The sequence below is a fragment of the Grammomys surdaster genome, unplaced genomic scaffold, assembly GCF_004785775.1.
Source record: "Grammomys surdaster isolate TR1022 unplaced genomic scaffold, NIH_TR_1.0 144, whole genome shotgun sequence".
Lineage (NCBI taxonomy): Eukaryota > Metazoa > Chordata > Mammalia > Rodentia > Muridae > Grammomys > Grammomys surdaster.
Window position 1 is genome coordinate 3,864,863 of NW_021604602.1, and position 20,279 is coordinate 3,885,141.

General features: G+C 52.0%; 1 protein-coding gene across 1 annotated transcript in view; it reads left to right on the forward strand.

The window, feature by feature from the left end:
- The first annotated feature begins 776 nt into the window (after window positions 1-776).
- Hhipl1 (HHIP like 1) overlaps window positions 777-20,279 on the forward strand; it is a 26,317-nt gene continuing 6,814 nt past the window's right edge. The window contains exons 1-8 of the mRNA XM_028764559.1: window positions 777-1,180; window positions 5,993-6,639; window positions 9,693-9,836; window positions 11,861-12,189; window positions 12,744-12,870; window positions 13,182-13,327; window positions 15,219-15,300; window positions 19,568-19,650. Of these exons, the coding sequence (XP_028620392.1) occupies window positions 908-1,180; window positions 5,993-6,639; window positions 9,693-9,836; window positions 11,861-12,189; window positions 12,744-12,870; window positions 13,182-13,327; window positions 15,219-15,300; window positions 19,568-19,650 (1,831 nt within the window). The 5' untranslated portion in view covers window positions 777-907. The remainder of the gene's footprint in view (window positions 1,181-5,992; window positions 6,640-9,692; window positions 9,837-11,860; window positions 12,190-12,743; window positions 12,871-13,181; window positions 13,328-15,218; window positions 15,301-19,567; window positions 19,651-20,279) is intronic.

Here is a 20,279-nt window from a genome sequence, read left to right on the forward strand (position 1 = left end):
CACGTGAAGACCACGTGAGAATGTGCGTGACAGAACAGATGGGATGGGTACTCCAGGGAGAAGCCAGTGCTGGGGTCCTCTTAGGCAAGTGCCAGGGGGTTTGATGTTGTGGAATTCTGAGGTATGAGGTAGGTAGTCAGTGTCTATGTACACGCGGAGAAATCTGAGGCAAAGAGATGCAGGAGGAGAGGCAGCCGGACACCCATCCAGGTGACACACCCATTAGGACTTCCTAGTAAGAAAGTACAGAGGCCCACGGGTTCTGGGCTGCGGGTACGGAGTTCCAATGTCAGGGGAGAATAGAAGCCCTGACAGGGCCGAAGATGGACCGTGCAGTTCCTGCCTGTTCCCTCCCACCGGGAGGCTCAGGCTTCGCTTCTTGTGAGGTCCCAGGCGGCAACACCTGTCTTTTACACCACACCTCCATTTTTAAACACTGTTAAAGTTCCTGTCTGGCTCAGTGGGAGGTGGGACCTAGGAATCCCTGCCTTGGGCTTTGGGGGTTCCTGCTCCTTGGCGGCTAGCTAGCGTCCCGAGAGAGGAAGCTGAGTATCAGAGGTGGAGCTGTGGAACCGGGCAATCGGGGCTTCCCAGACGCCGGGCCACTACCCTTGAGTTTGGAAAGGCTGGGGCCAGGAGGAGGAGGGGGCTGCCCGCAGAGCGGGATCCAGATTGTGCGGTGCTCCTCCAATCCTGTAGAGTGCTCCCAAGTAGAGGTGACCTCGAGCGAGGGGAGTCCCCGGATCCTAGGCCTGTGGGGCGAATCCACGGGTTACCCTGTGAGCGCCCGGGAGGGTGCAAGCAAGGCGGGAGGCGGGCGCTCGGGGCGCGGCCAGCAGCTCCCGGGGGGCGCACCGGCAGGGCTTGGCTGGCTTCTGGCTGCTGCTTTTACAGCTCGCCAGGCGAAATGGCCGGACGGAGGAGCGTGGCCGGGATCGGGCCCGGGGCGCTGCTGGCTCTGCGCGCTCTGCTGGCCGCCGCGCACCCGCAGTGCTTGGACTTCAGGCCGCCCTTCCGGCCGCCGCAGCCGCTGAGCTTCTGCGCGCAGTACTCCGCCTTCGGCTGCTGCACCGCGGAGCAGGACGCGGCGCTGGCCCGGCGCTTCCGGGCCCTGGAGACCCGCATGGATGCCGGGGTGTGGGCGACGTGTGCCGGCTACGCGCTGGACCTGCTGTGCCAGGTGAGCGGGCGCGCGGCGGCGGGGACACGTGGGGCACTGGTCGCTGGCGGGCGTGGGGGCGGAGCGGGGATGGCATTCCCAGAAGGGCGATACTAAGGAGTGGGTCTCCGACTTTGAGGGGACGGTAACCCCACAGGCGTGAGACTTAGGGGTGGATCCTGAACTTTGGAGGTGATGGCAACCACAGGGACCAGGGGCAGAAGCGGGTCCCGGACTTTGGAGCTTGGGGGTCCAAGAAGGAGTGACTTGGCATCAGGCGGGAAGACCTGGCATCCCAGGCTAGCTTGTCATTCATTTGCTTTGCAAACATGTTGGGCCTTTTAGGAGCCTCAGTTCCTCTTAGAGACCAGAGACTCCTATTCTCTGGGACATCCTGGAAGCTGCCCCCAGTGCCCCACTGCAGAGAGCCCCGTCTCTGTTAGGTACCAGGATGAAAGTCTTTGCTAGGCCGGGGAAGGCAGGATGGGAAGAGGATGTAGTCATACGGGGCATGACTTTGTCAGCAGTCTAGGGACTGCTGGTCCCGATAAGGACCCTTCCTTAGTCGGATTAAAAGGAGCAGTCTGAGAGCCCATTCCTCAGGGTCCCCAGGGTGCTTAGAGCACCCACCTTTCTTTTCTGCTACTGGACTCCTCACCTGGTAGAGTCCCTCCCCAGACTTCGTTACCCCTCTCATCTCAACTCAGATAGTGAAGCCCTTACTTCGATCCACACTGAACTATCACTTCCCTTCTGTTTGAGGCGGAGTATCCTGCCTAATTGATCTGATTACCAGCAACCCAGCCAGGGAGACCCCCAAGGCGGGCCCTAATCCGGGATTCATGAGTGGAAACTCCTCCGTCCCTCACCCCGCAACTCCTCGCGCCAGACAGTACGAAGTTCCGGTCCCAGCCAGCAGGGGGCAGCCTGGAGAAGACTAAAAGGGTGGACTTGGGTTTGATATGGTACATCTTCCATGAACTTGAAAGATTCATGGCTGTCTTTCAATTACATTATCTTTAAAACAGGGACAGTTGTCTACCCCTCACCCCATGCCATGGAGATTAAACGGCACAGGCAGAGCGGTTCAGTTGGGATTTGTGGGTAAATTCCTCTAGTGCTTACTTGCTGGCCTAGAGAGTGAGGATCAGGGAGGGGCTGCTTCAGGAAAGGCAAGCACCTGTCTAGGGGTGACGTGTCCCAGTGGTAGGATCAAAAGACCTGGTCCACACTCAATGCCCTTGTGAGAAAAGGTACTGGAGGGTAAAGAGAAAGTGGAGGGGAGGCCACCATACTCTAGGGTGTTCTGTTCATCTTGTAATGGGTTCTACCAAGCCAGTCCCCACACTTGGTGCATCCCAAGGGAGCCAGAGGGTGTGATGGACCACTCACCTCTCTCCCCATCCTGGAAGTCCACCTAAATAGGGCCATTGGTATCCCTGCAGCACCCAGATCAATAGCAGGAATCCTACCCCCCGGGCCATGGGTGTACTTATAGGATACTCACCATTATCTGGGCCCAGCATGGCAAAGGAGATGGACAGGGCCAGGGAGGAGGAAGGAGCCAATTCTGAGGCTGTTTGCTGGCAGAAGGCTCCTCTTTTTCCTTGGGAAACTGCCCAAAATGGCCTGGCCTGAGAAGTCTGTGGTAGAGCGTCTGCTCCTACCTCCAGTGAGGCGTCTCTGGGAGTGACCTCATGTCTGGATTAAGCTTGTATCAGGCGGTCTGCCAAGGCTGTGGTGTGATCTCCCTGGGGGGGGGGTGTCCCAGAAAAGTGTGGGAGCGCTATTGTCACTGCCACCAATCCCAAGGAGACTGACCTACAGGTTTCTGTCAATGATCATTCAAGAGGCATGCACGGCTGTCTTGTGGAGGCAGGGGGTTCTTTCCTGAGGCTTTGTCTCCTCTGGGAAAATGTGTCAGGCAATGGTGGCACATGGCAACTCAGTATGACTGGTGTGTGGCTCGCACGTGGCTAACTTCTCTGAAGCTGGATACATGAGTTCATCGGCTAGAGTTCACCTGAATAGTAACCCGTGACAGTGCTTAACGGGCTCGAGAACTCAGCAGACATGTCCTCAGGCCAGAGTGGAGTTGGTTCTGTGCTGCTGGGCCCAGAGGCAGTTGCGAGTCACAGACATAGCCTCAAAAGCCTCTTCATTCATTTCAGGAGACAGACAGACAGACAGACATGCAACCAAGAGACTATCCCTAGGTACCAGGGCAAGTATCGAAAAGCTCTCAAAAAATCTGGGATAGCCCGGAAGAGTGACCATTGGGCCACCCTCTCAGGATTCATTTCATTTGAACACTTACTAAACAAACACATGGCTTCTCAGTTGTTCATTGCACCGGACAACTCTATGAGGTTAGAGCTCTTTTCCTCTTTTATAGATGGGGACATAGGCACAGAGAGGTAAGGGGTTTGCCAAACATCACACAGAGAACATAAACTCTGGCTCCGAAGCCCTTCATGTGGCTACTTTAAAACACTGCCTCCTGCCCTGAAGCCAAACTATGTGTTAGACCCTGGGTCGCCTGCCCTTGAGGGGCCTCATAGTCTGTGGGTAGACGGCCAGCAAAGAGATAATTGAGTTCCGGCTAGGCAATGCAGCCGGCCTACCTCTGGTGAAGCAGGGGTGATGGAAGAAGAGGAACCTTCCCTTCCTGAAGTAACAAATTACCAGGAGAAGAATCGGTGTGAGTCAGATAGTGAGTGTCATGAGCATCGGAGGGGCGGGAGCCTGCCCTGGGAAAAGGAGGGAGGAAGAGGCTGATGGGGTGGGCCTTGCATCATGAATGGGCGTTTGCCAGATGTGGAACATCCCACAGAGGGAACATTGTGTACAACACTCAGTCTTCCCTGCAGTGGGAGAGGAGGGGCTGAGAAGACTTTGGGACTTGCGGCCATGAGTCATGAGTGTTAGTAACTGGTCTGTGGCAACCTTGGGGCCGTTAAGTGACAGGCGCCTTACCCCTGTGATGCTTCACTGTACCTGAACATGAGGTCCAGTGACTGAGTACCCTCTCTGCCAGCAGCAACTACTGTCCCCATTGTCATTAACTAATTCCGGATAGCTCTGGTCTGATCCTCACATTCACACTGCCTGTAACAAGGAACAAAGAGACCACATGTAAAAAGACCACTTGACTCGGTGGTTACTATACAGGTCCATGCCAAGGTCCTCACAAGGTTCCCAGAGCCCCTAGACCCTTCCGTGTGACCACTGGCGTTACAGAGACACTGCCCTGCAGAGAGGAATCGTAGCTGGTGTGTCCTCTCAGGTTTCCCATTGGCCACTGCTGACCCACAATAGCATCCAGAGGATCACAGGAGAGCTGGCCCTGCACAGTCTGAGGTTTGGCCATCTGGCCTGCCCTACACAGACTGCAGAGTGTTATAGAAGGTATGACACTTCAGTCAGGGACAGGGGCTGACCAGAAAATGCCAAGAACATACAGAGCCTTTAGTTTGTCAGGTGAGACTCAGCCCACAGCAACAGGGCCCAGGGGCCAGGCCATGGGATGACTGCAGTTTTAACTGTAGGGAGCCTGGCCTGGAGGTTTGCTGTCCTCTTGCTTTCTACTGAGGTCTCCTGTTACAGCCCAGCCTGATCTTCTGGTGAGAGCAGGTGGCATATGGCTGCCGCTGTCTTTTCTGTCTAGGAATTGCATCTCTAAGGTCCTGGGGATCTAGAGCTGAGTCTGCTCTGGGGTTAGTGGGAACAGCCATAAGGATCTGTCTCACACCAGAGAGAAGCAACCATAGCATGAAGAACTCCACAGAAGGTCCTCAAAGAGCATGGGGTTCTGGAGAGTTCTGTGGCAGGCAGGACACAGGAGTGGCCTGTAAGGGGGTCAAGTGTCTGACTCCAACAAGACCGGCTGCATGGTAGGACTAGGGCAGGGTGGAAGATGGATTCCTTATCTGCATGTATGTACACTCTTGTTTGTGATCACAGGCTTGCTCCCTGAGGGAGTGACTTTCCTCCCACGCAGGGCCCAAGTGGGATCCACAGCATCCCACGAACGGGGAAACCTCCACGGGTAGAAAATGATGAATTCTGCCTACCCCAGGCAGAGCCAGGGAAAGGACTCTGGAAGGCTTTCTAGTCTGGCAGGGCCCAAGGAGACTCATTAATCTCCCAGAATTCTGTGCTGTTAGCTGCAGTGAGGAGAGATGGAGGGTCCTGCTGGAAGGAGCTGAGTCTGAGGGCGGGATAGAAGGTCAGGAGTATCCTGGGTGGTCATAGCCTTTCCCCTCTCCCCCCCCACAACTACGCACATGTTGGCTGTCTAGTAATGGAGATAGTAGGGTAGACCTGAGACCAAACTCAGATGCCCTCATGAGCTACTAACCGGGGCATATATATCTCTGACTAACACTGGGGACCCTGAGCCTCAGTTCCCCCCCTCAACCCCCCGTGAATTTCTCATAAGCATTACATGGACAATAGATGTAGGAGTGTTTTGACAGTCACACTGAGGCTACCAGAAGGCAGGCGGGTAAACTATTCACACTGTCCCCTCACCAGTTGCTGTGCCCTGGGTTTGTGTGAGGGTCTGGGATATCGCAGTGAAGAAGACCAAGGTTTCTTGCACATTCTCATGAAGGCTGGCGATAAACAAGTGGAATGTTACATTTTGGTATAGTGAAGGCTCGTGGTAAGTTTCTTGGGCTTTGTCAGAGGCCAGAAAGTAATGGCAGGGAGGCCTGGAGGGGAAGGTCAGATCTTAGGAGGGGACCTTTGAATGGGGACACAAAAGCAAGGAGTGAATTACACAAATGTGGGCTCCCCTCCTGGCATCTCTGAGCCCTCCTGTCTCTACAGGAGTGCTCACCCTATGCGGCCCATCTCTATGACGCCGAGGATCCGGCCACCCCACTTCGGACAGTGCCTGGTCTGTGTGAGGATTATTGCTTGGACATGTGGCAGACCTGCCGAGGCCTCTTCCGTCACCTCTCCCCTGACCGTGAGCTCTGGGCTCTGGAGAGCAATCGGGCCAAATTATGCCGTTACCTGTCCCTAGATGATACCGACTACTGTTTCCCAAGCCTGCTGGTCAATGAGAACCTGAACTCGAACCTGGGCCGTGTAGTGGCTGATGCCAAGGGCTGCCTGCAGTTGTGTTTGGAGGAGGTGGCCAATGGGCTTCGAAACCCGGTTGCCATGGTACATGCCGGGGATGGCAGCCACCGCTTCTTCGTGGCAGAGCAGGTGGGGCTGGTGTGGACCTACCTGCCTGACCGCTCCCACCTGGAGAAGCCCTTCCTGAATGTGAGCCAAGCCGTGCTGACATCACCCTGGGAAGGGGATGAGCGTGGCTTCCTGGGCCTTGCCTTCCACCCCCGCTTCCCGCATCCCAGCAAACTCTACGTCTACTATTCTGTGGGGGTCGGCTTCAGAGAGTGGATCCGTATCAGCGAGTTCAAAGTCTCAGAGGATGATGAGAACACCGTGGATCACCGCTCAGAGAGGTGGCTTTCTGGGAGCCCCTAGCCAAGGGAGGGCTGAGCGGTCACGTGGGAGGCTGTGGGACACACACTGCCATGGCTGCACTAGCGTGTCTGTCTTAACTGCTGTGAATCTTTAACACCAAATGTGTGCGTGTGTGTGCGTTCGTGTGTGCGTGTGTGTGTGTGTGTGTGTGTGTGTGTAGGCAGGGGTGAATCATATGCTCTGGGGCCTGGGAGGAATGATTTTGCAAAACAGCACGTGGCATGGGGGTCACGTCCCCTACCCCTGCCTCTGGCCTCCTAGACAAGATACTTCTCTCGTATTCTGTGGCAGGCTCTGGAGATAGTTATTTCATCTGACTCATAAAACCGGATGAGGTCACAGCTCAGAAGAGAAAAGTGACCTGTGAGGTCACATGGCTAGGAAGCATCCAAGCTGGAGTCCTGGTCTGCTCACAGAGTACATCCCATCATTGGGCACGCTGGGCTGTGGGTCAGAGGTCACCATTCTTGCCTCAACAGCCAGCCTCTCCCCCAACCTCTTCTCCATTCTCAGTCTCTGGCAGCTGGCCCTTCCTCCTGCTCCTCTTTCTTTCTGCCTTTCTCCTTCCTTGTCTCCCTCCCTGCCTTTCTCCCTTCCTGTCTCCCTCTCTCCCTCTCTGTCTCTTTGTCTCTGTCTGTCTGTCTCTCCTTGTGTAGCCCAGGCTGTCCTTGAACTCCCTATGTAGCCTATGCCTCAAACTCCTGATCTTCTCTGTGCTTCTACCTCCCAAACATGGCGACTACAGGTATTGGTGACCCTGTCCAGCTCTGGACATCTGGTTGGAGACCAACCTAACTGGAGCCTAGGGGGTGGGAGGTGGGGCAGCTGTTGCAGAGATGTTGTCAGAAACACAGACAAAACACCAGCCCCATACCTGGCTCTCCTAATGCCTTCTATTGGCTGATATTGTTCGGCTAGCAAAGGAGCATGGGAAATGTAGTTCAGAGGCACCGACTGTCTCTAACCCCAAGTAGAGGGGAAGCAGGAGCAAGGCCTGGATCAGGTGTGCTGGTAAAAAGGCAAATGAAAAGCCAACTTACATATGCTGATGTTGGACATAGGGAAAGGAGAAACAGCCAAAACGGTAGCTCTGGGGGATACACGTCTTGTCTTAGAGCATTAGTTTTGACTCGAGTTATCTGGCAGCCAGAGAATAAAGGGAAAACAGAATTTTTATGATTACACCCATGCCTGAGACACCACTTCTCAATGGGAGAAGGTTTCTCCCATGGACCTGACAGAGGAGAGATGGAACATGAAAGGACACATCTCCGATAGTGATGTAAAAAAAAATGGCTCATGGTGAAACCTGGAGTTGGGAACTGAGAGTGGTTGGTACACTCCCTGTAATAGCAGCTCTTAGGAACTGGAGGCAGCAAGATCCGGAGGGTCAGGCGGGAGACAGGGCTTAGAGGTTGAGAGCACTGACTGCTCTTCCAGAGGTCCTGAGTTCAATTCCCAGCAACCACATGGTGGCTCACAACCATCTGTAATAAGATCTGGTGCCCTCTTCTGGTTTGCAGGCATATATGGAGGCAGAACATTATGTATAAATAAATAAATAAATAAATAAATAAATAAATAAATAAATAAATAAATCTATTTAAGAAAAGATCCAGAGGGTCAGGAGTTCAAAGCCATCCTTGGTTATATAGCATGTTCCAGGCTAGTCTAAGCTATTCGATACCCTGTCTTTAAAATAAGTAAAATCAGATTGGCATGATATATGCCTTCATTCCTAGCACTTCGGAGTCAGAGGCAAGCGGATGAGTCTGTGAGTTCAAGGACAGCTTGGTCTACATAGTGAGTTCTAGGGCATCCTGGGATATAGAGGGAGAACCTGCCTAAAAACAAATGAGCAGACAAAAATCCTGGGATGGAAGCTAGCTCCGTGGTTAAAGGCATCTGCTGCTCTTTTGCTGGTCCTGGGTTCAGTTTTCTAGCACCAGTAGGGAACAGCTCATAACAGCCTATAACTTCAGTACCAGGGGACCTGATGCTCTCTGTTCTAGTACCAGGGTACACATGGCACCCTGACACACACACATACACACAAATAGAAATAAAATTCTTTAATTAAATACAGATCATAACAGAGTCATATTTTAACCTGAGGTGTTTGGTACAGGGGACTAACCATGAGTCAGGGAGAGGGCTGCAGAAGTGTTGGGGCGAGCCAGTGGAGACCGCCAACTGCTGTATGTGGTTGCTACTGGGATGGAGGAAACAACTGGAGGAGTTTGTGTGGTTGTTTCCGCCATTGGCTGAGATGTTCACAGTAGCCACTCTTGTCCCTGCTGTTTCTCAGGACAGAGAATGGCAGTGTCTCCCTTCCTCTTGCCTTCCCCGATCCGTGACAAGCCCTGATGGAAAGCCAGCTGACTGGGTACGGTGAAGGTTTCCTCCAGTAGCAGTAGGGTGCTCCCAGGGAGCATGGAGCAGAAGGCCTGCTGTCCCACTGCCCCTGAGGAGCTCGTAGCTAATAATCAAGGGTAAATGTTAAGCATGCTCTGAGTCACTAGTTGTCAGGAATCAAGATATGGTGAATAGGGAAGTTGACAAGCTTCCTTAGGTACCAGAGATGGAAAGCAGTTGCAAAGCGCTAGCCCAGAGTTCTGGTCCCAACCCTGATGCTGGTGGCCTGTGTGCCCCTGAGTGGGTCACTTAACCATTCCGATCACCCAGTTTCTTTCTTGACACAGTGAAGTGAATCATCCCTACTCAACCTGACCTAAGTGCTACAAAAGATACAAAGTCTTTTTTGTTTTTTTCTTTTTTCTTTTTGGTTTTTCAAGACAGGGTTTCTCTGTATAGCTCTGGCTGTCCTGGAACTCACTCTGTAGACCAGACTGGCCTCCAACTCAGAAATCCACCTGCCTCTGCCTCCCAAGTGCTGGGATTAAAGGCGTGTGCCACTACTGCCTGGTGATACAAAGTCTTTTGCACTGTGATCCAGAGAAGCTTTTACTGCTGTCTGGGGCTTACCATTTGGAAGGTGGTTTTTATTGAGGGGGTACTTATCTTTCTTTAGGATAATCCTGGAGATAGAAGAACCAGCTTCCAATCACAATGGGGGCCAGCTGCTCTTTGGGAATGACGGCTTCCTCTACATCTTTACTGGAGACGGAGGGATGGCTGGCGACCCCTTTGGGAAGTTTGGAAATGCGCAGAACAAGTACGCCCTGCGTCTTCTCGGCTGAGGCTTCGGTTTGCACACAGAGCTTCTTAAGGGTTTCTGGCAGGAGAGCTTGTATTCCACCACACAGCCCGGTGGTAGCCTGCAGTTAGCTGGGACCTCAGCTAAGTTATTTACCCCCATTGACTAGCAAGGACAATGACAAGCTCAGTGGGAGACTTGTCCTGAGGAAAGGTGCCAGCAGTTGTCAAGGGTCAGGCACAGTGCCCATTTTCACAGATGCAGAAGTGTCAGGAATGAGCTTTTGGGAGGTTGGGGTTTTCTCCTAGGTGAGCGCTGACCTGCGGGCCTTGCTGAGGGAAAGGGAGAGTATGTTCCCATAAGAGACCCGGATGTGAGTGCAGTCTCCTCATTTATCTATTCCCTGTTTTGAGCAAATGGCCTGGCCTTCTCCTTTCATGTGTGTGTGTGCACGCACATAAACACACACGAGAAAAAAAAAATAAACACACACGAGGAGTCGTCATATACACAGGACTGTGCAGGAGGTCCCAGCCAGTCTCTCCTGTTCCTTTAGCACGTGCACAGCCTCTCTTGGCCCAGAAAGTAGCAGTAGGGAGGATGTGTGGGTTTCAGTTTGTGGCTTATTCATTCCTGTTTGATAGTGAGAAACATCCAACCTCTTCAGCTTAGCCATGTGCTTGGAGCCAAAGCTGAGAAATGAAATGGGTAATTGTGCAGAAGTTAAAAGCATCGCTTTGCTGCTAAGAGTTTGCCTCCTGTAGATCCTGCAGCTGGACACGGGGTGTGAAGGTGGCGGCCTGGAGCTTCTGGCCACAGGCACTAAGCATGGCCACTGGCCCGTTGATCCTGGTTGTGAGGTTGTTGAAAATGAGGGAAAAGCCGGGCGGTGGTGGTGCATGGAGGCAGAGGTAGGTGGATTTCTGAGTTCGAGGCCAGCCTGGTCTACAGAGTGAGTTCCAGGACAGCCAGGACTATATAGAGAAACCCTGTCTCAAAAAACCAAAAAAAAAAAAAAAAAAGAAAGAAAAGAAAAGAAAAGAAAATGAGGGAAACACTGGGTTCTAATGCTATGTGTCACCTGAGCTAACTGCACCAACTCAGCCTTGCTGGGCAGGCTGGAGTGAGGTGTCAGCTCTCAAGAGCTAACAGAGAGGGAATGGGCACGAATGGGCAGAGCAGAAACCACCCTGCAAAGCCGTATCCTACCCCCCTCCCCCACCTGGCTAAATCCAAGTGTCTTCTAGATCAGTGGTTCTCAACCTTCCTAATGCTGGGACCTTTTAACACAGTTCCTCATGCGGTGGGTGACCTCCAATCCTAAAGTCGTTTTGTTGTTACTTCACATCTGTAATCTTGCTACTGTTGTGAATGGTAACGGATTACAAAGGGGTCGCGACCCACAGATTGAGAACCAATGGTCTAGCCCGGTTCCATTGCGGACCATTTGGCTCACGTGATCAGTGAAGACAACAGCTTCTTTCTCCCTCCTCTCAGAGCTATCAGGAGGTTAGCGCACACGTGCTCCCTCACCCAGCTATACTTGGTACTGTTTGATATAGACTTTCATGGCCTGCGACGGTTCAGTGGCTCAGCGTTTGTCGGGCTCCCGCTCCGTGGGAGCACCCGACTGGCTGTGAGGACATAAACAGTTATTTTTCTAGTCCAGTCTTCACCTTATAGCACAGTTATGTGAACAGCCCACCCACAGTGTCACAGGATAGTGGCATTCCATAGGCGGTGGTGGTATAGAGTTTGGGACTTTCGGGCCAGATGCAGCTGAGTGACAAGCTGGGTGGTGGCTCTTCATAGCTCGGGTGCCCACTCTAAAGGGCAGTCTGACCTGGAAGGTAAGCTGTGATAAGGCAGTACAGCAATAGGAGGTGGGTTAGGGCTTCCAGCGCTGCGAGTGCGGGATAGACACACAGAAAGAGCCGGTCGGTGCACGTGGTTGAGCAGGGCTGGACTCTCTAGTGGCGCATCCTTCCTGCCTCCTGCGCAGACTCAAAGTAACCAACCCGCGCTCTCCTCCCGGGCCTCAGGTCGGCGCTGCTGGGCAAGGTGCTGCGCATCGACGTGGACCGCAGGGAGCGCGGCCTCCTCTACGGCATCCCTCCCGACAACCCGTTCGTGGACGACCCCGGAGCGCGGCCCGAGGTCTACGCCCTGGGCGTGCGCAACATGTGGCGCTGCTCCTTCGACCGCGGAGACCCAGTGTCTGGCACTGGCCGTGGGCGCCTGTTCTGCGGGGATGTGGGCCAGAACAAGTACGAGGAAGTGGACCTGGTGGAGCGGGGCCGCAACTACGGCTGGCGCGCTCGCGAGGGCTTCGAGTGCTACGACCGCAAGCTGTGCGCCAACGCCTCCCTCGGTGACCGCGTCCCTGGGGACCTCCAAACAGGATCTGTCTGGTCCTCCCTATTCCCTTAGCTAGATCTGTCCCGGCCTTCTCTGGCGCAGACCCTCGACATGGATCCAGTCCGACTTACCCCATCTCCTTGGAGACACCCAACTCGGAACACCATAATTCCAGGACCCCAAACCTATATCTGCCATGTTGCACTCCTCCCTGGGTTCAGAGATTGAGATCTGTCCCATTCCTCTGGGGACCTCTAATCCAGATCCCACCCCTTTCATTCTGCCTAGTGGCCCTCTGGGGACCTCCTGCCTCACTCCTTCCCTGGATACCCCACCATCTCTGACCGCATTCTCCCCCACATCCGTATAGTATTGTCCCCCACCCCTTTCACCTGACTGGCTTTTCCCACTCCAGACCTCCCTGTACTTAAGGGGTCCCTTCAAGCAACGTTTTAGGCTCCTTCGCACCCTGCACCCCCTGCCAAGCCCCTTTGAGAGCCTCCCTTGCTCAGGCCGCTCCAGAGCTCTGGGCTTCAGAATGAACCCACTTTCTCATCTGCCCCTCAGATGACGTGCTGCCGATTTTTGCCTACCCACACAAGCTGGGCAAATCAGTCACGGGAGGCTACGTGTACCGGGGTTGTGAGTACCCCAACCTCAATGGCCTCTACATTTTTGGCGATTTCATGAGCGGGTAAGTGGCCCACATGGCCTATGCTCTCCCTAAGTGGTAAAAAAGGAGAGTGTGTTTGCGTGTGCTCAGGAGTGGGCCAAATAGGTCCCTTCCTCGGTGAGAAGTCCCGGTCCTTAGGAAAGTCCCAGTCTTTAGGAAAGATCTGGATAAGTGCGTGCAAAGCTGGACAGATGGATGGGTGGATGCAAGAATGGATGGCTGGACAGGTGGATGGATGGATGTGTGAATAACTGGTTAGATAAGTAGATGGACAGACAGATTCCCTTGCGCAGCACACCTGCCATGACCTCACAGTTCGTCTTCCTTTGCAGGCGACTGATGTCTCTCCGAGAGAACCCAGAGACAGGCCAGTGGAAGTATAGCGAGGTCTGCATGGGCCGTGGACAGACCTGTGCTTTTCCTGGTCTCATCAACAACTACTACCCATACATTATCTCCTTTGCAGAGGACGAGGCTGGTGAGCATCCAGAGAACCCTCCGTCCTCTCTGCTTGGGTCTGTAAGCACCAACTCTGATCACCCTTCTGGTCTCTGACACGAAGCAAGCTTAAGAATGAAATGGCTTTCACGATGGGGATGGGCGTGTGTCTGGGACTTGAGTTTTTCCTGGCGTGTTCTTGGATCAGCCCTAGAATCTCTCTCTGTTCCAGAACTTTCCCTTTCTTATCTGGAGACTAGAAGGGTCATACCCCCGTCCGTGGAGGGATAGATAGATGAGAATGTTAGAGACGTAACGGGTACAAATCTCCAGAGTCAGCAGCACGAGAAGGAAAGATCTAGAATATGGAATGTAGGCAAGGGAGGGAAGAGTTGGGCTCCTAATGGCAAGCTTGTTTGGGCAATCGAGGAAACTCCACTGTCATTGTGAAGCAGGTATTACAGCCTTCTAGCCTGGCACTGGACCTTACATTCCCAGCGCTCCTGGTTTTGATGCAAGAGACAGGGGGTGGGGGGGTGGGGGGGGAAGGGATCCCATTCCAGCATCCTGCCTTTGTTCCCTGACAAAAGGCCAGGGGCCCCCAGCAGGCCCTGGTGCAGGCTTGTTGAGGTTACCAGGCAACAGCTCACCACGGCCTTTGGAGGGGTATTCCCTGCAGGGCCCAGTGCCCAAAGCCCCTAGGGCCTAGTCTGGGAAACCTTTGTTGAACTGACAACCTCCCCTCCTCATTAGAATGTGAATTTCCCAAAGGGCAGCCCCAGCCCCGGCCTCACCGAGGTCCTTAAGCTCACCGAGCCCTTGGAAACTCTTTCTTTTGGTCAGTAGGGGGTTAACGAGGATTTAGAAGCAGCTTCCCCCTCCCCTGAGCAGTCAGGAAAGAAGGCGCAGTTCTCAAGGGCCTTTCCTTAGTCCTTTGAGTGACACCGAGTGACAGAAAACCAGGAGGAGGCGCCTGTGAGCTGGCCAGCCCAAGCACAGCCAAATCATAGAAAGTGCTGCCAGGCAGAGGCAAAACAGCTTTTCCCGGCTCCTGGGATCTAGCTGTGTTTTAGACATTTCGAATGGTGTTACAGGGACCTCTGCTGCCCCAGTAACCTTCAGAAACATTCGAAGCACAGAGATCAAGAGGACAGGGTGACCATAGGCAGCATTGGCAGCTTCAGCATGGTCCTTCTGCATACGTGGTGTCTTAGTCAGGGTTTCTATGCCTGCACAAAACATCATGACCAAGAAGCAAGTTGGGGAGGAAAGGGTTTATTCAGCTTACACTTCCACATTGCCGTTCATCACCAAAGGAAGTCAGGACTGGAACTCAAGCAGGTGAGGAAGCAGAAGCTGATGCAGAGGCCATGGAGGGATGTTACTTACTGGCTTGCTTCCCCTGGCTTGCTCAGCTTGCTTTCTTATAGAACCCAGGACTACCAGCCCAGGGATGGTACCACACGCAAGGGGCCCTTTCCCCTTGATCACTAATTGAGAAAATGCCTTACAGCTGGATCTCCTGGAGGCATTTCCTTAACTGAAGCTCCTGTGATAACTCCAGCTTGTGTCAAGTTGACACACAACCAGCCAGTATACATGGGATGTGAGGGAGGAGCTCTCAGATGCTGGTAGCCATCAGAAAAGGCCTGGTCAGACTCTATCCAAGCAGGGAGCAGGGTAATGGCGGTTGGAGGTGAGAGCCTCTATGGGGCCAGGCGTGATGTCTAATCCAGAGGTGTGCCTCAAAGGATCAAGGCATGCTGAGGTGTTAAGGCCATGTTGAGGCCAAAACACCCCCTCAGGGTCTGTGGAGGGCATGGTGGGGTGGGGGTCAGCTTCTGAGCCTGAGGGCAGCCTAGGTGGGGCAGGGCTGCCAGCACTTGGTTGCAGGTGGTTCTCAGCCTCATTGCCTTGTTCCCTGTTCAAAGGGGAGCTGTACTTCATGTCCACGGGTGTGCCCAGTGCCACAGCTGCACGAGGGGTCATCTACAAAGTGATCGATCCCTCCAGGTGAGTCCCAGAACTGGGCTTTATTGTCTGCAGAGACAGTAAGTTCCCCCATCTTCCATCTGCTCCCACATCCCCTCCCTGCCTCAGTTCTTGCTGTGAGGCTCTCTCCTTGGTTCGAGGCCTAACTGACTCCTGGGTGTGGTATGTGCTCTCTAAGCTCCCCATTGGTTGAGTAGAGAGATGAGTTACAAGCTAGGGGTCCTAACCATTGGCAGCATGCCCTGTGAGTGTAAACCTGTAGCCTCCGGGTGCTTTCTCTGGCTTGCTTGCTTGCTTTCTTGTCCTACCTGGTCCTCACTCTTGTCATCTCTTGGCCTTGGAATTGTCCATCATCTCCAGGGTGAATGCTTTGTCTCCTCACCCCGTCACACCCCTCAGGTCCTGGAATGGCACAGAGCAGACTCTGGAGTGTGTTTAATGAATGACTACATCATGGTCCTCATGGAGCCCCTTTGTAGCCTGTAGATTTTTGCTTCTTGACCAGAGTAGCCAGTTACTTTAGGCATAGTAGGTTTAGAGAAATTTTAAAACATGCATTGAACCTAAACATTTGTTTTTCAGCCAGGCATAGCAGTATAAACTTGTAACCCCAGATATTTAGGAGTCTGGGCAGGAAGATTGCAAGTTCGAGGGCAGCTTCTGAGAGTTCTAGGCTAGCCTAGGCAATTTAGTAAGATCCAGTCTCAAATTAAAAGTGTATGTGTGTGTCTGTGTGTCTGTGTGTCTGTGTGTGTGTGTGTGTGTGAGAGAGAGAGAGAGAGAGAGACAGAGACAGAGAGACAGAGAGATGGAGAGACAGAGAGACAGACTAGGAACATAGTGGGCTTGTCTGGCATACACAAGGCCTTGAGTTAGCTTTCCAGTTCATTTTAGCTGTTACAGTCGCTGTAGAAAACTAAGTTTATTACAGAGTTGCACGAGGACCTCTCAGGAGCCAGTGGTGCCACTGCAGAGGAGAATGTTTCCTTGGATGGAGAGTGGTGAGTGAGTGGCCAGAGGGGTCGTTGTGTAATGCACATTCTCAAGGGGTCAAAGTGAACGGTGACAGGGTGATATTGTGCCAGCCTAATGTTTGGGCAGGTTTTGTGCTATTGTCTAAGGTCTCTAAAACAGACAGCTTCTGGAGGGGCATTTTATTACAGATGATTGTCAGGCTTGTTTATAGTAAGTGTGCGTGTGTGCGTGTGTGCGTGTGTGCGTGTGTGCGTGTGTGTGTGTGTGTGTGTGCGTGTAGGTATATGTGTTTGAATGTGTGTGGTTTGCACATGCATGTGGTGGCTGGGGGGTCGACAAGGTTGGGTGTCTCCCACTTTTATCCCCCACCTTACACAGTGAGGCAGGCTCTTCCTCTTGCAGCTCATTATTTGGTAATCTGGCTAGTCAACTCGCTTTAGGGATTCCCTGTCTCCACTTGGGATGACTGACAGGTTGTTAGGTCAACTTTGTGTTTACATGAGTTCCAGGACCCCAAGTCTAGGCCTCACTCTTGTGTGACAAGTGCTTTACACACTGAGTCACCTCCCCAGACCTCCAGATTAATTATTTTTGATACAATTCTCTCTATTATGTATTTCTGGTTGTCCTTGAATTCTCTATGGAGACCAGGCTGTCCTTGAACTCACAGAGACCCACCTGCCTATGTCTCTGGAGTGCTGGGATTAAAAATGCTTACCGCTAAACTTATAATTTTTTAACCCCACCCCCACCCTGGGTGTGTTATGTATGTGAGGGCAGGCATTCACACGCTGTGTCCTGAGAGGACACCCCTTAGGAACTAGTTCTTAGCCTTCAGGTTAGCAGGCTCAAGAGTTTCTGGGCCGTTCTCCTACCTGTCTACCATCTCGTGGTAGGGGTGCTGGGATTTCAGATATGAGCTATTGCATCCATACACATATTTGTGTGTGTGTGTTGTTGAATTTAGTTTGTTGGCTTGCACTGAAAGTGCTTTACCTACTGAGGCATTTCTTTGGTGCCTACTTTGTTGTTTTTGTAGTAGTAGTAATAATAATAATAATAATAAATTATATATTATATAATTATTATATAATAATATATAACAACATAATAATATATAATATATATTATATGGTATACTGTACATAATATGTAATATATAAGATACGATATACAACACATAACATATAACATATAATATAATAATTATATATGTAAATATGTAAAGCATATTATAATTTGATATTATTATTATGATAATGTTTTTGCAAGACAGGGTTTCTCTGTATAGCTCTGACTGTCCTGGAACTCACTCTGTAGACCAGGCTGGCCTGAAACTCACAGAGATACACCTACCTCTGCCTCTGAGTGCTGAGATTAAAGGTATATGCCACCATGCCTGGTCTTTTTGCTTTTTTCCTCTAGGCTGGCTTTGAACTCCTCATGCTTTTGCCTCTAACCCTGGATGTTCCTGTACTCAGTAGACGCTCCCTCTTGATCTCAGGACCCTGTCCTTTTCAGTCAACATGTTTTCACAATTCTTGTTGTTTCCAGTCTGCAGGCAGCTTCTCAGACCCCTTGCTCCTCACACTGTACGTCCATGTTGTTTTAAATCATGACTTATGCAAATTGGCAGCCGATGACGTAAGCACGGGCCCTCCCGTCATATCCCTCCATCTTGTTTTTCCCCAATGTCTCATCCACTTTCATATCTGTGACCTCATCCTTGGACCACAATCAGCTCTTACCTCATCTGCTTGTCCCTGGGGAGTGTCATCGTCTCCACATGACATCATCCCTCACAAAAGGATGCTAGTCGCTCGCTGTCTGCTGAGTCACTGAACCATCATCATCTTCCATGACTCTTGGAAGTTAACGTGATTTTCATTTTCAAAAACAGTGCTGGGGCTGGAGAGATGGCTCAGTGATTAAGAACACTGGCAGTTCTTCTGGAGGACCTGGGTTAGGTTTCTAGCACCCACATGATGGCTCACAACCATCCAGAACCAGTTTCAGGGACCAGATGCCTTCTTCTGCTCTCTCTGCTGACCCTATGCTTATATGGGGGCACAGATGTACATGTAAGCAAAACATTCGTACATGTAAAGTAAAAACTTTTTTTTTTGGAAAAAAATAATACTTCTCTAAGGACTTATCACTTATACTGAACATCTCCTTTTTGCCAGATGTCATCTTAAACTGCTTTCTGGCCTTTGATTCGAAACAAAGTCTCCCTCTTGGTTCATTGTCCCTGGTGTGCAGGAAGAACTCGGGAAGACTTTGGCATTTTCTTGCTCAAGGTCTTGGGGTTAGAGGCAGGTAGAACTGAGTGGGGCTCCTCTCTTGTTCCTTCACCCTCCTCTCCTCCGTTTTTCTCTTTGGAAAGCAGTGTGTTTCCTGACACCGACACCTCAGATGCCTGCTAACTGACACGTGGAAAAGGAGGACAGGGAGGAAGGCCCAGGGGTCACAGCCTGAACAGAACCACTGTGTTTTGCAGTGTAGCATATAAAGTATTTTTTTAAATATACTCTCCCTAAGAGACATCACCCTCCCCTGCATCCTGGATCTGCCCAAAATGCAGACCCAGTGAGAGATCAGAGTAGAGATGGTTGCACCTCCAGCTTTGAGAAGTCTGTGTGCCTTGTAAGAGCTACATGTCCCCTCTTACGCCAAGTCGATCTGGGGGTCACCTTGTCATGTGGCTATTTCAATCCCAGGCTGATAGAACCCCCCAGTGAAGTCCTGGACCCACGTGGGGGCAGTCTTGGAACAGAGTCAGACCCATTCAAAGGATCACAGATCAACAGCCAAAAACCAATTAAAATGGAATTCTGGCCCTTGTGTTTCTGCAGGATGGGGGTGGAGGTGGCTGTTCCACACCCTGGCAACCTTTCTCAGACTTTCTTCTCTGAACAACAGGCCCCAAGACTGTGCTAGCCGTGCTGGGGCTAGCTTCCCACAATTCATCCCTTTTGCCCACTATATTTTTTTTTAACTTGTCTTAACTATCTCTGCATTTCTCCAGAAACCACCAGAATCTGGAGGCAGGGAGAGAGACTCTTCTCAAAGTCCTAGAGTGGAAGGGGTGGGCAGGAATGGGGCATTACAGGATTGGGGTGGGCAACATGGTGGTGGGGGGCCTTAAGAGTGACAGAGGACATTAGTTACGGCTGTCCCTGATCACACCTAGCTGGCCCCTACCCTCTTTGTCCCACTTCAGGGGAAGGTGTTGGGGTGGGGGGATATGGGGCGAAGGACGAGGATGCTCAAGGCTGGATCCCAGTTCTGATCTTCTGTGTGTGTTTGGCAGACGGGCACCTCCAGGTAAATGTAAGATACGCCCTGCTCAGGTGAAGGTGAGGAGTCATCTCGTCCCTTTTGTGCCCAAGGAAAGTAAGTATTCTTCAGTGGGAAAGGGGGCTTCTGCTACCTCAGGTCAGACTGGGGCCCAGAGGGACCTAGAATGCTTCCACAGCCCCTATACCTCGCACTATGTCTGACATATAGTCAGTGTCAATGAACTATAAGTACAATGCATCTTGTTTGACAGATCCTTCAACTAGGTCCCGGCAGTAGGTAGACACCCCCAGGGGGCCGCACCCTCAAGTAGGATGGGACAAGAAGAGGATAGCTGTGTCAGGCAAGGGTGCTCAGAGCTCTTGGGAGGATGTCTATCTGGGAATAAGGGGGTGGGGCATTTGGGCTGAGCCTTCCATGGTTCCATTTTGTCCCTCTTGGTCTAGGGCAGAGGGAGCCATGAGCAAACCCTGTGTTCTGAAAGCCATTTAAAGCTGTGAATGACTGCCTGGGCATGGAGTCTTGAGAAAGAGTAGAGGGGGCCATTCCCCTGTGTCCAAGCTATGTAGGAACAGTGGCTTGGCATAGTAAGGTCATTTGCATACTAAGAAATGAAAGAAATCCATCTGTCCATCTGCTCACCGATTCATCCACCTTCCACCCATCAACCCATCATCCATCCATTCATTCACAAATTCACCCATCCACCTATCCACTCATTCACC